General features: G+C 34.8%; 1 protein-coding gene across 2 annotated transcripts in view; it reads right to left on the reverse strand.

Moving 5' to 3' along the window:
• Positions 1–238: 238 nt before the first annotated feature.
• Src64B (Tyrosine-protein kinase Src64B) overlaps positions 239–16,823 on the reverse strand; it is a 47,156-nt gene continuing 30,571 nt past the window's right edge. For both annotated transcript variants that reach the window (XM_088262317.1, XM_088262329.1), the window contains 5 exons: positions 4,711–4,850; positions 3,434–3,803; positions 2,347–2,600; positions 1,807–1,994; positions 239–1,726 (listed from right to left, as the gene is read on the reverse strand). In XM_088262317.1, coding sequence (XP_088118443.1) covers positions 992–1,726; positions 1,807–1,994; positions 2,347–2,600; positions 3,434–3,803; positions 4,711–4,759 — 1,596 coding nt within the window. In that variant the 5' untranslated portion in view covers positions 4,760–4,850 and the 3' untranslated portion in view covers positions 239–991. The remainder of the gene's footprint in view (positions 1,727–1,806; positions 1,995–2,346; positions 2,601–3,433; positions 3,804–4,710; positions 4,851–16,823) is intronic.

Here is a 16,823-nt window from a genome sequence, read left to right on the forward strand (position 1 = left end):
ATAAGGAGCGATATTTAAAAATATGTACTTTTGGATTTAAAAAAAAGAGAAGTAATAATAACCGCTTAAAAAATACTTTTACTATGTAGAAACAAATCTAGTTTTTTTGTTGTTGAAAAAACAACAACATAAACTATATTTGTTTATGGTAAAAATATTTTTTAAAGTGGTAATTATTACTTCCCCTCTCCATCTTCTTTGATTCCAAAACAACACATTTTTTCGTGAGAAAATAATATTTTTCTTTGTATTTTAAAAAGTATTGCATATTCAAGTTATATTTGTCATAAAGGGATATATTATTATTCATGTACTTGTAAAAATGCGCATAAAGTAATAATCTTTTTTGTGCACTGAAATGGCTTTTGCATAATAATAATATTGGCAATTCAGGACGATTTATTGTGCACTGAAAGAGAAAATTAAGATAGTTATTATAACAGTATGAGGTATGTATACACGCAAATAAATAGGTTTTTCAAACATTCATTTAGTCCCCAGGTGCCAGGTTATATTAAGCTCAGGCACACTGGTGTAACTGGTGGTTATTTGTGAACTACGTACAATCAACAAAGTTTTTAATAACACCTTACCATGATGTCATGAAATTTTCAGTTAATGTCTACTCGATGGTTTCAGTGGCGAGCGCGAGATTAAGCCAAAAAATGTTAAATTGATGTTGGGTGAATGTTATGTAATTATCACCGCCCTGAAACTAGTTTGTCTTTTTTAAAAATTGATTATTCAGTCTCAAGAACAAATTAATACATATTTAGTTTGAGGAATTGAAAGTAATACGAGATGCCTTCTTTTACAGAAAAGACATTCAAAATAAATTTGAGACACGAGTTTGCTACCCATGCTTGGGATTTGTGTATTTATGAACTTTGTTTATGAAAATGGCACATTTGGAGTTATTTAAACTTATGTGATAACTCCGCCTAAACAAACCGGATAGTACATACATAATAATACGATTAGCTAAAAGCACTTAGTCCTGCACTTCCCGATAGGGGATTTCACTAGTCACAGTGAAACTTTCAAAGTAATGGTTGAGGAATTCAAAAGTGGGGCGCTTGTCGGGCACGGCGTCCCAGCACTGCAGCATGAGGCGGTATATGTCATCGGGAAGGTGGTGTCCCGAAGGTTTGAGCATCCGATGGCCGCGCTCCACTTGTTCGATCACCTCCCGTCCGTGCAATCCCGGGTACGGAATTTGTCCGTACGTAAATAGTTCCATAAGTAATATACCGTACGACCACACATCACTTTTAATGGAGAAGCGCCCGTACACAATGGCCTCCGGGGCTGTCCACTTGACCGGGAAGCGTGACCCCTGTTTAGGGCAATACTCGTTGTCTTCTATGACCCTGGCTAATCCGAAGTCGCATATTTTAGCGATATTGCTTTCTCCTATCAACACATTTCTCGCAGCTAGATCTCTGTGGATTAATAGTTTGGATTCTAAATATTCCATCCCGGAAGCTATCTGCGCCGCAATGTATATCAGGTCCTCGAATTGAAGGAACTTCCCTTCGCCGTTTCGCAGGAATTCGAGAAGCGATCCTTTGCTCATATATTCCTGAACTATGTAAACGGGTTCTTCCAGGGAACATACGGCATACAGCGCTACCAGCCGCTTGTGCCTGAACTTCTTCATTATGGCCGCTTCCTGCAGGAAAGCTTGAGTCGACATGGTGCCTTCGCGTAATGTTTTCACAGCAACCTGCGCAGAAAACCACATTAGAATCAGACGAACCGGAATTAGTAATTCAGTGTAATTTCTTAAATAAGCAATATAAGTACCTCGATATTGTTCCTCCATTTGCCGTAGTACACTTCTCCGAAGTTACCTTGTCCCAGTTTGCGTATAAGGAGGATTTCGCTGCGCGGGATCTCCCACTTGTCCCTGAGTTCGGGCCCGAGGTCCCACATCTGGGGTTCCGGCTTGGGGCACGGCCGCGCTAATACATGGCAGAGACCCAGGGCATTTTCTGGAATAAAAAAAATATTTTTAGAATTTAATAATATAACTTTTCCACTAGAAGCCTCGTGATTCATGTTGGAAAAAAAAATGTATGGAAAATTCACTTCTCACATTCGAGTACCAAGTTACTTCGCATCGAGCTAGTCACAAAGCGAATATATTGATAAATTTTGTTTTTTTTTTCCACAATACTTTTATTTTGTTAGAGTTTCAAAAAAACATACATCCAATCATCATTTGCCTTTGGTACATTTAATATTAATATGAATAATAAAGGCTTATTAATTAAATGTCACAGATTTGTTTTTTTATGTGACTATATATGCGGGAGGGTGAAAGTTGAACAGCAGTGAACTCACTGGTGTAGGACAGGACGAGCGCGGGGAGGTTGGGGAAGGTCTGGTTGGTGGCGATGTAGAAGCCGCCGCTGTCCAGGGGCTTGATCTTGTAGTGCTTAACGTGGTAGCCGCGCCCATCCTCCCAATCCTTGACGGAGAGGCTGTAGCCGTGCGGGTTGTGCTCCGCAGGCCGCACCAGGAAGGTGCCGCGAGGGTTCTCAGCGCCGAGTAGCAGCTTGTCCGCCTCCTTGCGGGACACCAGGGGGAAAAACCAACTAGAAAGCAAAGTTCCTGGTTTGAAATCTAGTTCAGTTATTACAAGCCGGATAAATCTTTTTATTGTAAAATTAATTTGTGTTTTTATTATTTACACAAATAATTCAATTTCATACTATTTCTGTGAGCCTAAGCGGCTCATATTAGAAATAGGTATAAAATTGTAGTAGAGTGGGTTCGAACCGAGAAACTCTTACTTAAAAGTCCGCGATACTAACTATGGGACAACAACCCGACACATATACTGAAAAACAAAATATAATATGAATTTTCATAAAATAATTTATTTTTAATTGAACGATCCCTTCCAAACGTATTGCTTAAATCTCATTTCTTAAAAAATATAAATTACACTATTACATTATAAAACCTTCTTAGTCGTTTGCGAGACAGCACTCCTTCTGTCTCGGTATTCTACAGACAGCATCCCATATCTCTCAGTTATATAATAAATTTACATTGAAAGCGCATACTTTTTTCAAATAATTTGCGAAACCTTTTATTTATATGAAATAGGTCGTCCCTATTTAGATCCAACATTTTTGGTGTTACAGGAATGATAGATATTTGATACAGTACGGATTATCCTCATAAATTTATTATAGCCAAGACTGAAATTAGACAGACGAAAAGAAGAAAATAAATTAACATATTTCCTTACAATACAGATAGACGAACTGAATTAAAAGTTAAATTTATCTTCACACAAGTTAGCTACGCACATAAGGTCTTTATAATTCCAGCCCTGGGTTGTTAGGTAACTGAAATAGGAGTTGGTGTATATTACATCATGGTAACATCACATCAACAGCCACCAGTTATGGATACTCACTCTTCACTCTCGACAGAACTCTCTTCCGCCACGAAGTTGACGGGCACCAGCCCCTCCTGGCGGCTGGTGAGGTGCAGCACCCGCCACCAGTCGGGCTCCGAGTCCACCAGCACCTCCATGCGGTCCCCCTTGCGGAAGGAGATGTCCGTGTCGGCACGCGCCGCATACCCGCACAGCGCCTTTACCACGCGGCGCCCCGACCCCTTGGACGCGTGGGAGGGCGTTCTAGTCCGCACTATGTCAGCCCCCCTGCGGTTGCCGATCCGGTTGTTGGGCTCTCCGGTGTAGCGAGTCTCCAGGGTGCCCCCCACTCCTCCGATCCCCCCCATGACGCCGAAGTTGGACTCATTCTTCTTGAATGCCGGATAAACTGAAAAACATTATACAATTAGGGGTAAGAAAGCTTGTACTTAATGTCTCAAATCTAAATTAAAATGAGCAGTTTACATTATTACTTTATTTAACCCATTGCACCACTAATAAAGATGACATAAATTGTTCATACAACACACTATTTAATTTAGACACATTTTTTATTACAATAACATTAAGACACAAAATAAAAATGGTACAACATGAAAGTATATTTTTGTTGTTGTTCGTAAGCTGATTTACTTATTTAACGAAAATATACTTATTTATGTCATTTTTATGGAAAAAATTATTGTCATTCAGTTTTATGTAAAAAAAAAATCACTTCAAAGACAAACCGGCAAATCGCCGGCTTCGTGAGTCAGTGACAAATTGACCTTGGCCGGCGATTAGCCAGCTTTATGTTGCAATGGGTTAAGCAGGTAGGCTAAGGTGTTCTAAGAATGTGGGCTAAGTATATTACTGAATATAAATATGACTTTTTAATAAAGAAAGGGAAATATATTAGGTCTTTTTTTTAATGATAAAAATAGACATTTCAATTTCAATTTAATACAATTTTCAGGTCAGCCTAATCAGCTTGTTTTAAGGTATTACTCGAAATTGTGTCAGAGTGGATTATCTGGAGTTTGACTGGATTCTGCGACACTAACCACTGTACTACAACCCGACTCGTAAATCTAGCATAAAGATTTAATGTGACTTCGACAGCTAGGAAGGTGCACTTTTATTTTATTGAACTTCTTGCACATTGATTATAATATTAACTTTAATTATTCAAACAGAAAGAATAAATTTTTTGTTTGATGTCTCATTTCTAGGAAATTGAACATCCCAAAGAGTGGATATGAATTAGTATCGCTGTCCCTTAATCATTAAGGCTTAATGGTCCAGGATTAACTCACCCAGGGGTCTATCGGCGTCATGCCGCCTGCTGCAGCATTTGTTGCCCATAGTTAGTGCGGATGTGCTTCCCCAGCCTCGTCTAGTACTGAGCTCTAACCAACATGGTCCCTTTGCCGCTATTTCTCGCCATCACTCTGCGCTGAAACCAAAGAAAAGACAAATATTAAAAGACAGCTAAAAGATAAAATATTGTACAAAATGAAGACAATGTGATTCATAAAGGTCTTTCATCTGAGGTCAAAGGAATCTACAATTAATACATAATGCTTATAAGTTACGGAGGTTAGAGGTCAAAATAAAATATGAAACAAAGGCAAAATAAAGGAATGGGCAAATGATCAACAGTTAATTCTATAAAAATTGTCGAATAGTTTGTATATTTTTTCCTCTCTTTTTTGTGTGTATATTATGTTAAAATAGATAAAAATAAGAAAAAACGTATGTAAGAAGAACTCCACCGACAAGACACACAAGATGGCTTGGTGGGTCTCTGCAAAAAAAAAAGTTTTATAATTGTTCTTTTAAATAAATGTATACAATTTATGCAAACAGAAAAATAAAAAATGAACATACATGAAATACAGAATTACATCATTAATGTTTTTGTTTCTTTATTGTATATTATATTATATTGTATATGTCATATGAATTAGAAGCCTGCACACTTCACCTCAAGGTTTGGAATAAAAATACATAAATAAATCTTGAAAGTAGTAATCTCAACATACAATTTAAATTATAAACACAAAAAAGTAATTTCCTTTGACGGCGCGTGTCCAACGTGGCAAATATTGCGTTCATTGCCATTTTATTTACGATTAGATTTCGTTGAGCTCGGATAAGTACAGCCCAGCCGCACTCTCAGGGTTGATTTAAAAAAAATTTAACTGTATTATTATGCAACTTTGTTTAAAATTTTAATTTAAAAATGTTGAAAATTTTATATATTTTAAGACGTCGAGTAACTAATCATAATAATAATAATAATAATAAAACAATGTTGCATGAAACAATCGTAATAATAACAATAATAAAACAATGTTGCATGAAACAATCGTTTAGAGGGTATTTTTAGGTAAAGAAGTTATAAAATAAATATGGCGGATGATGTGCCTACTTAAGTAGGCAAAATGTGCGTCTTATTCATATTTTATCTTTTGTATAATAAATAAACATTAGACATATAAAATAATATTGTGTTGATAACATAATCTATGTTAATGAACTGAGAATAAAACAATGCGCTCAGGCAATAATAAATAATGTGCACATCTCCGATGCGTTTACTCGTATGAATAAAGAGGCGCGGTGAAATAATGAGGGTTATTTGATTTCGAAATGCGAAGATTACATGTGATGAAAGCCTAATGACACGCTCTTGCTCTCACTCTCAGGCATGATGAGTGCGTTGACGTTGTGAAGAGCTTGACTCGTCTCCCTATTGCAAATTATGTATATCAAATGAAGAAAAACTAAAGAAAAGAAAGCCTTTTTTAATTTATTTAATTTAGTTAAAAAATTTAATACAATTTTTAAACATTTCTACTTAATACAATCTTATAATTTTAGTTGCGCTAAGCCTCTTCAAAAAAGTGCTTGGAGAAGGAGATATTTTCATCAATATTTTTTTAATGCATAATGACTCATGAAATTGATTATTTCATAGTTATTATTTTAAGAATATCTCAATATAGCAAATTATTAATTTGTATGGACTTTTTTTCGCAAAACCTATTTTTTCATTAAGAATAATTTGATAAAAATATATATTTTTAACTTTACGAAATTACAGAAACGTGTGTAATAATTATATGTGTCCCTTTATTATAGTGGCATGCTCATAATTACAATTGTATATGGAGAACAGCTATTAAAATTGATCTCAATGCTTCCATCGGATTTTTTTTTTTAATAAAGTAAATAAAGTTTCCGATGGTTAATCAATATTTTACGACGAAACAGCTTCAGCGAGAAAGTCGGTGCAAATTCGTCGGTGAAATGAAAGGCAGATTCGAAAATGAAAAGCGAAAATTGCAAAAACCCCGAATAAATCAGAAGTATTTATTCGGCCAATTGCATCGCCGACGAGACCGCACAAACTGCAGACTGCAAACCGGAACCACCTACACAGTCGCAATGAGTTCACAGAAATGCACGTCCCCGGCTCTAAGTTACATTACATATCATTATTTAAATTTAAAATATACATTACACGTATACAAGAGCATTGCCCGATAGAATACACCTATCCCTGGCGAATGGTTTCGCGAACTAAAATGTATCGTAATAAATGATTTTTTATTTGCATTATCAAATCGATATTCGCGCTAAATCAGATCTGACGCGTCAGGATTGCGGCAAATCAAATTACTAGGTACATTATTAGGCGAATCCCTATGCAAATAATGTATTCGCAGGTGGCCGGGAAGTAAATAGGATTATCTTATCAGGCACCAGCCACAAACCGCCAGTCACCAGTCACGAAGTGGGCCCGTGACCTGAGAGGGCCATCTGTTGTCGATAGTGCTCGGGGCCGGAGCAGGGCTGGACCGTGGCGGGCTTTATTTTGGCGGGCGTTAAATGAAAATCGATGCCCTCCCCGCGAGAGCTGTGCGCTATGTGCGCTTTATTCGCTATACCATACATACAGCACTATACACGAAGGGAAATGTTGCAGTCCAGTCACAGCGGCACCACTGTCGGCATTTTCCGAATTAATTGTGCATAAATAAACATTGAAATATATGAAGCTCTACTATTTTCAATGTGAACTTATTTCATATAACCTGTTTTTTTCGATCAATCGCATTCATAATGAATATCGAATTAAAATATATAAAAAGCAGTGAAGGGTATTTGCTTTGTTTTCACAAAAGCTTTCTTAATCCAATCTGCTAAATAAAAGCTTTCTAAACTTGACTGTTGTGAACTCATACGTACATATTGTGTCATGAGATTAATGATATATCTAGGAGTTACAAAAATTTGAGTGGTGTGGTTGTCAATCATGGATAGAATGGTGTGTGTTGCCCTTGCACGCCCTTGCGTAAAGTGGTCATTTAACAAACCTATGACAGGTCATAAGGTCTGTTAATACCCAGACTTCCACATTCTTCTTCATATATGTTGAGATGTCAATATCTTTTTTTTGTTAAATAGTTCGTAAATGGAGAAAACCCAGATTTGTGAACAAGTATTTGGACACACTTAAAATGTAAGATAAATTAGTCACTGAAAGTATTTTCGTAATTTTAAAAATTAACTTTTATCTAGAAACCACTTGAAATAAGTTGATTATCAATGGAATAAGTAGCAGCTTCGTATGATCGATCGATGATTTGCTATCCCGTTTGATAAAATCCTGAGATAACTTTCGGTTGACATATAGAATTGTCGGTATACTACTGAAGTGCATAAATATCATCCCATAATAAGAGGCAAGATGTAAAATTACATAGACAATTATGATATGAATGCCAAAAGTGCGGACAACTCAATGTTGCAAAATATTATATAAATCAGCGAAAAGGCCAATTTTCTTCATTTCGATTTGAATGGATTATACAGTCATTTTGTTACAATATATATCCAGTAGATATTTGATAAAGTTAAGACGAAAAATCCCGCATAATATGACGCAATAGGCGAGTCAAGTAGGCAAGTTATAGGTAATATGGCCATTGTCCTCTGGAAAAGTGCCCCGCGTGGGACTGAAGACTGTTCCAGGTTCCAGCTGAGGGTTAAGGGGCGGACACCATAATATGTTACAACCGGTCCTCCGTTACTGTTAGATTGCAATCAAATTGAACTCTCAATACATAAAAATCAATGAAATTTGCAACCTCGGCTGGCCTATCGGGCAGTCGCCCGCGGCAACACTCGGGAAAAAATACAATGTTGTTAACAGCGAGAGCATGGTTACTTATCATTTTATAATACCTATACCGATTTTTACACGTCTTAAGATACAAAAGACGTTCGTGAAGTGCCTTATATAGTATGTGTACATATTTATATATTAAATCTCAAAATCAAACACCGGTTTTTGAAGTTACTACATCGTATTTTATTGTTAAAAACACATCAAAATAAAATTTGTGAGAATTGTTTCTCCTTGTTAAGGCATTTTCAAACTAATATCACCTTGGTGTGGAAGCTTTTGGTAGGAGAATGTAATTGAGTATTTTAATGTTTTAGTATTTAATAAACCCTGATGATGACAAGGTTCTTGTAGAAACCGGTAGGTTAAAAAGTGTACTAATAATAAAAAAAAGTGGTTAAAACAAAGGTGCTTAATTTTATAGGGTTAATATCGTTAATAGTTTTCAAAGTAATGACATTAGTTTGAAAATGTCATAACAAGGCGAAACAATTGTCACAAATTTTATTTTCACGTGTTTTCAACAGTAAAATACAATTTATTAGACTCTAAAAATCAATGTTTGATTTTAACATTTAAAATATAAATTAAAATGGAGTTCTACAAATTAAAGGCCAAATCTATAAATAATATCATATACTTATGTATGTATAAGCTCAAAATGAATATCGACATTGCCCAATAAAGACTTATGGACTCGTCACTGAATAGGCAGTTGTTATTTAAAAAATATAGGTACTCACGAATAACTAAAGTATTGTATAACATTTTGCGCCAAAGAAAACTCTGACCCCTGACTCGATACTAGAATACTGTATTATTATTTCCATAATGGTTATCACTATTATTATTTGTACGGTAACTGTAAAAGTACGTCAAAAGCATCAAACGCCGATTATTGCGAAGTGCAACGAACCCGTAGCCGAATAAAAAAAGTTTCATCTCGAAACTGGAAGTGCGTTAGCGGCGGATTCGGAAGCGGCAGTTTAGGAACATAGTAAAGGTGGATTTGCCGGCTGTGAGCAAAAATGTCCTACTTCTATCGTAAGCCGTAAAAGATGAATGGAATAAATAATAAGGCGTTTCACAGTCGGCGACTGTCGGCAGGTCGGGCAGGTGGGGAGTGTGGCCTGGTCCGAATGGAAATTAGGTAGAATAATTCCACTGCGAGAGCTAGCGAGAGTCGCAGTCGCCCAGGAAGTCCATCCATTGTCTCCGGCATCGCATGAGCGCGCGCCTCCACGCTCCGCGCGGGACCGGCGCCGGCGGCCGAGCGCGCCATTGCGGGCATTGTTGCATCACTGAATCATCACAATTGTCAATCCAATAACCAATTTATATCGATTAAACCAACGGTAAATACCAACTTATGGTCTCATCGTAGCGAAAATATACTAACAATACATTGGGTATCTTGGATTCGTATTTTCCTGTTCAAATATCAATCCCAAAATATGCTATAATTCGTTGTATTTTGTTGTTGTTATTTTTATCTCGCGTCAATTTGAAGACACGTTTTTTCCCAAGATAATAATGATAGAAAATTTAATATGAACCTAAAATACTCGTATATATCAAAATATTATCTGCCTCCGTGGTGTAATGAATAGCTTGTTAAGCTACAGTGCTGGGGTCTCAAATTCGATTCCCAGGGGGGGGGGTGAAAATAAAAATGTTTTAGTAATTTACAACTCTAATATTTATTTAATATTAACCTGGACTGGCCCTGAAGCGCAGGACAAATCACCTTGCATCGTGTATATAACGATCACGATAACACTGCGTCAACACGATGTAGTGCCCTATGCACCATTGGGTGCGAACAAGGGTTAGAAGAAAATATGTAAAGAAACGATACTGTTCGATCCACTGAATCTATTGATTTTTTTTATCAATCTTAGAAAGTTGACATTATTGTCGCATGTCGAGAAAATATTTGTGATATAAGATGGAAGAATGACTTTGTGGAAGTCCCGGTTCCAAGGGTTTCCGATTAACATCTCAGGCCTCAAGGACACGACATGCGTCGAGGCATGGGGCGGAAAAGGGCGCAGTGCCATCTGTGCACACGAGTACCTGTCTGCACCATCTGCCGAGTGAGCAGCTGATCACCTCTCACCACGTGGACTCGACACTCGACACAAGACGTCCTAACTAGCTACTATCTACATATACTTAAATTTTCCACAAATATCAGTTCATCAATCTGAAAAGGAGTTAGCCAGATTGATCTCCGATTTTATCGCACCTGAGTGTTACTGTCGATAGTTCATTCAAATATTTTTTTAAATTTGTATTTATTTATTGTAGTTACAAGATTTTTTTATAATTTAATTTATTTTCTAGATATTTTTACTTTACAATGTTCAGATTAAATGCGCTGTTCTCTCCAATAAAGAGACTAAGCTCTTGTGCTTGGGAGAGGGACTTACAATTATTATTTATTGTTTATGTTTGTGGGTGACTTAATTAATTTTTTTTTATTTTTTATTCTTCTTTTTTTCCCATTGATTAACATCTACATAAGCCATTAAATTTATGTATTAGTATTTTAATGTCTTCAATTTATTTTATATCTGTAGGAAGTTATTGAAGTATTTGGTTCCCAAATATTTAAAGTTCATGAAGTTAAGGTATTGTTTGATATTGCATTTTGGTGTTGTAGAGTTTTTCTTTATATTCAAGTCATTTTCACCGTTAAATAGTTGAATTGCTGTTTTTTTTAATGGATTTAACTTTAAAAATTGGAATGTTGAAAATAATGAATTTGTTGAAATTTTTTTTTTTTTTTAAATGACTTTAATGATTGTTCTCAGAACTGTTTTTTTTTATAGGGTTCAAGGCGTTGTTATATGTCCAACCCCCCATCAAACAATGCCATACTGTAGTAAGGATTGAACAATGGCATAGTACATACTTGATAAAATATTGCATGATAAATTTCTACCAACACTAAAGGGATTTTAAAATTTAGAATTAAATTAAATCGATGTTATCGGAAAATTTAATAGGCACCGAAACAAAGGGGAAATTGTCGACTTAAATACGATAGGGTAATTTATGTATTTGTAAAAGCCGGGTAAAGAAAAGCGTAAGTAATGGGTTATTCACACAAGTCACGTAGAAGGTGAGAGAAATGGCGTGCGGCAGTAAACTTGCCGAGATCAGATGGCTCTCGGTGAGAATGCGAGATAAATTCTCATTCGCTGGAGGTGGAGAGAACGACAGCCCGCGGGCCCGTTAGTGCGATGTGACAGCTTAAACTCACTGTACCGAATATAACGATTAAAATATTACTGCCTTTTGGAAAAATTCAAAATGCGGAAAATAATTTTCCACTTAAAAAAGGGAGTTACGGTTTTCTTAATAAACTTACTAGAGTAGGTAACATTGTGTCACCTAATTGTTAGCTTAGAATATACCCACTAATTAACGCTCAATGAAAACATATGTATGAATGACATCTAAATTATAATTTCCAATATTTTATAGGGTAGAAACAAAACATTTATGCTTAGTATATTAAAATATAAACAAACGGTTTGATCACTTTATTTGATCATTTTATTTGGTACATTGAGTTTACATTGATCGCGTAATCAAAATGTCTGTCTTAGGTTTGAAAAATGTGGCAAATGTCGGGATCGAACTTTTTACATAATTCCCGCTTAACCAAAATGTAGGATTTCTAATATCTACTCAAAATACATTTTTTTTAGTGTCGCCTCGGCAATGCGACACAAACCTTACGTGGGAACATAAGTTTCTCTAGGAAGAGAGACGAGTCATGTACCCATGTAAAAAGTATGTATGTATGTAGTAAGACACACACAAACACACGGTGGCATGCCCTCACATAAAGCTCGGCCAGACGCGATACACACTGGGATCAGCGCTATCTACCATCATAGGTAGGTGCACAGCATAATGCCAAGGAATACGATGCATCTGCAGGCCACGTACCTCAGATAACGGTGTCAATATCCAACAAAGTCCAAAGGGTGGTGGATAAAGAGTACCTTTACACACCGCATGAATAGCTTATTGCGGTTTACTCCAGTCGTTACGAACTAAAAAATTGCGTCAATTAAATAATTAAACGTAAAAAAATATTTCGTAATCGTCGGGAGCAGGGTGACAGTCTACATCCAGAATTTCGGGATTTCAATACTGTTGCTTTAGCCGCCATTTTGTTTAATTTATAGAGATTTGGAATTATGCCTACTTTAAATTTGAGGCTGAAATAGGTGATTACGAAAAATTTACAAAATATATTTCTATACAATTTATTTTGTTTATAATTTTCTTCTAAATCGATATTTTTCGACTTAGATGTAGACGATTGTAAAATGGCAGGCGTAATGCAGAAAGATCCAGTCCGCAAGCAATTTGGACACACTCAAAATGTTGTTAATTCGTTAAATTTATGGCTCCTTTCTGCATAAAACCAGTCAATGTCAACTATTGTGACACCAAAAAAATTTTAGAGCTCGTTCTTACTAAATTATTTTCTAAATAAATATGTAATTTGAAATACCTGTATTTAGACGCGACATTTTTTTTTTGTATACCATCGTAATTTTTTGGTGAAATAAAAAATAAAACTGTATGTACTTGCAGAGACTGGACTATTATGTATAGAAGTTTAGTATAACCAGAGGAGAAAAAGCGCGGAGATGACAGTAGAATTGAAATTTCTCTTCATAATAATTGGAGAGAAAACGATCTGTTTTTTTGTTATTACACAATCTCAGAAAACAAATGAGAATTAATCCAATTAAATGGAGAGCTGTGTAATGTGGATTAATTAATGCACGATATTAAGAGAAAATTGGACGAAATTGATACATTTTACGGTTCGGCAGGTAAGGATGAGCACATAATTATTTCTAAAATATTACATATTTTAAATTTTGTATCCCAATTTATCGCATAAATATTATTTATTCATTAAAGATAATGCCAGTCTTCGTAATATTATGAATAATACATATATATATATATATATATATATATATATATATATATATATATATATATATATATATATATATATATATATATATATTTATATAAATATTTATATATTTATTTATATATATATATATATATATATATATATATATATATATATATATATATATATATATATATATATATACATGTATATTTATAAACTATATAAATCAGATTGCAAAGGAGTTTGGAGTGACTTTAAAATGTTTACAAGATCAATAGCGCGCAACAGAGCATAAAAACAACCCTTTACCTTGAGGGTACATTTTTGCGACACCGAAAAGTATTTTATTTTTAATTTGATGGCTAATATGTAAAATTCAGTTTTGAATGAAATTATATTATAACGTTACACTTGTTATTACAAGGGCATTCAACTAAGTACTTTGCATATTTATAAATACAGAAACTGTAAAAATTTAACTAATCAAAACATAAAATATACAATAAAATATAAAATATAAATAATATAGCATAAAATATACAATACAACGGTACGATCTATCTCACAAATAGATGTCTCTAGTGAAGTTCTAGTGATTCAAGAACAATGTTTCAGAATTGGTTCATATATATAGAACTTCCAAGAATTTGAGTAGTGTGGTTGTCAATAATGGGTAGAATTGGTGAATGTTACACGTGTGTAAAGTGATCACTTAAACCAACCTATGACGGTCGTCAACCCCGTAAATGACTTCTAGATATATTCTTCTTCATCTTTGATGAGATGTCAAAAAATAATATGAAAAATAACTCCTATAGTTGGAGATAATCCAGATTTGTGAACAAGTATTTGGACTCACTCAAAATGTTGTAAATATAACGGTACGAAATAATATTTAACCTTAACCTTGTATGCTAATGTATGGAATTTATTATATTTCCAAGCAATAACGAATGCTTTTGAATATTGAAAGCATTAACTTTGTGGATCATATTGATATATTATTTCGAGAAATAAAAATACTTTGTGTTCTGATCCACTCACATTTTTATTTAACCAACTAGTTTCGGCAACAACCTGTTGCCCTCTTCAGGGTTACATTTATTTCTAAATAAACCCTGAAGAGGGCAACAACTAAACTATTAGTAATAAATGTAACCCTGAAGAGGGCAACAGGTTGTTGCCGAAACTAGTTGGTTAAATAAAAATGTGAGTGGATCAGAACACAAAGTATTTTTATTTCTCGAAATAATATAATAACGAATGCAATTGAAGTCAATATTGAAGATATGTTGCTTTGTTGTACGCAAATATTGTTCGTCCCTCTTCATAACGAGGGCATGATTATTTCTTATTATTACATGCAGGTCACTTTATAAGACAAAATACATTTAGAGCGTGTCTTCATGAGCCATCTGCCAAACGTGAACAGAAACTGTGAACTGGTGCGACACAATTTCACTTTTCTAGTTTGTTGGAAGTAATCATAACACGAAAAGTGAAATGCTGCATATGTTTTAAGTTATTCATACGTGTAAATGTTTTATTAAAGTTTTAAATATGTTTTGCATACAAAGTAATGCGGGCTAAGTTACAAGTTATTTGTTTAAAATTTAAAATAATAATTTATAACGTGTGACATTCACAAATTGGCAGTGTCTAAAAACACGCGATTGTAAGAGTATGGGTATGCAACTCCGAGAGCGCTAGCCATTACTGTTATTCTACTTGTCCTACCTTCCTACAATCCTCCTCCATTACCCTAACCCTGAGCTCCTTCTATTATTCTAACCCTTATCCGCAACCAATGGTGCATAGGGCACTGCATCGTATTGATGCAGTGTTATCTTGATCGTTACATATATGAAGGCAAGGTGATCACTCCAGCGCTTCAGGGACAAGTCCAGGGTAATATTGAATAAAAATTAGAGCTCCTTCACTTACATCACATATCCCATCAAATATATTCCACTCCTATATACAATAATCTGAAACTAATGGCTGATCACCTTGCCTCCGTGTAATTACAGATCAAGTTAAAACTGTGTCGACGTCCAATGTACAATACTATCTGGGTACGGATAAGGGTTAGTGAGTAAATAACTTAATAATTCAGACTTTCTGAAGTAGCTTCGATTATCACAATACGAACCAAAAAAGGCTGTTATTTTTTTTTTAACCATCATCTGCACCCAACGGTGCATAGATAACCGCATCGGATCGAAGCAGAGTTAACTTGACTGTTAATTATATGAAGGCGAGGTCCCTGCGATTCAGATACCAGTTGAAGCTAATAAAAAACTATTAAGAGTGAAATTATCACTAATATTTCATTTGAGCCCGCCAGGAGTGAAACCCGAAACTTCGTGTATTTCTTAGCCAAGCGTGTTACCATAGAGGCGGACATATTAAACACAAATCACTATTTAAAAACGGGTGTCTAAAAAAATCAAAAATATGTTGACAAAAAACCTACCGAGGGAATGACCGCATTTTATCATCGCTAAATACTCGTAATATTCAAGTTCAATGAATGCATAAAAAATATTATTTCCCGTAGTATTTTTTAGCACTAGAATACTAAAAAATATATAATTAAACCAGTTCTAGTAACTACGTACTTCTTTTACGATACGATACGTAAGCAAACTGGTTATCATGTCCTATCGGAGCAAACAAGAATCACATCACTGAAATACTTTTGTTATTATTAAGTATTATTATAATACTTAATAATAATAAAAATAAAAACAAATCTAACGCATTCCCGGTACTTTTGACACATTGCAGAGATGCTCGTAGATACCTTAGTATTTTCCAAATAAAGTCTGAAAATTCTAAACAGAACATCTGAACGTGCCTAGTCAAAAAAATGAAGAAGGTGTAAAAAGGGTATTTTGTAAGATTAGTGTTTTATTTTATTTTGTTTTTAAAAACTTTATGTTACTTACAGAAAAAAAAACAGGATTTAAAAATAAATATTCATTGGAAAATCAGTGTCGATATGAATGACATTATAGACTCTCTTTGAACAACAATCTAGATAAAAATATCGAAATCTTCTAGTACACAACCATGATACACGATTTACACACAACGAAGGTTTGATAGTCCCAAGAATTAACAATAAACATGGGAGTCGAACACTGCAATATATCGTTCCGAAAATTTTTAATTTGTTGCCGACGGATGTTCAATGTTTGAGGTCAAAATAAAATATGGAACAAAGGCAAAACAAAGGAATGGGTAAATGATCAAGAGTTGATTACAAG

This window comes from Brachycentrus maculatus, unplaced genomic scaffold, assembly GCF_059751285.1.
Source record: "Brachycentrus maculatus isolate JH-2025_06_01 unplaced genomic scaffold, ASM5975128v1 h1tg000011l, whole genome shotgun sequence".
NCBI classification, from domain to species: Eukaryota; Metazoa; Arthropoda; class Insecta; order Trichoptera; family Brachycentridae; genus Brachycentrus; species Brachycentrus maculatus.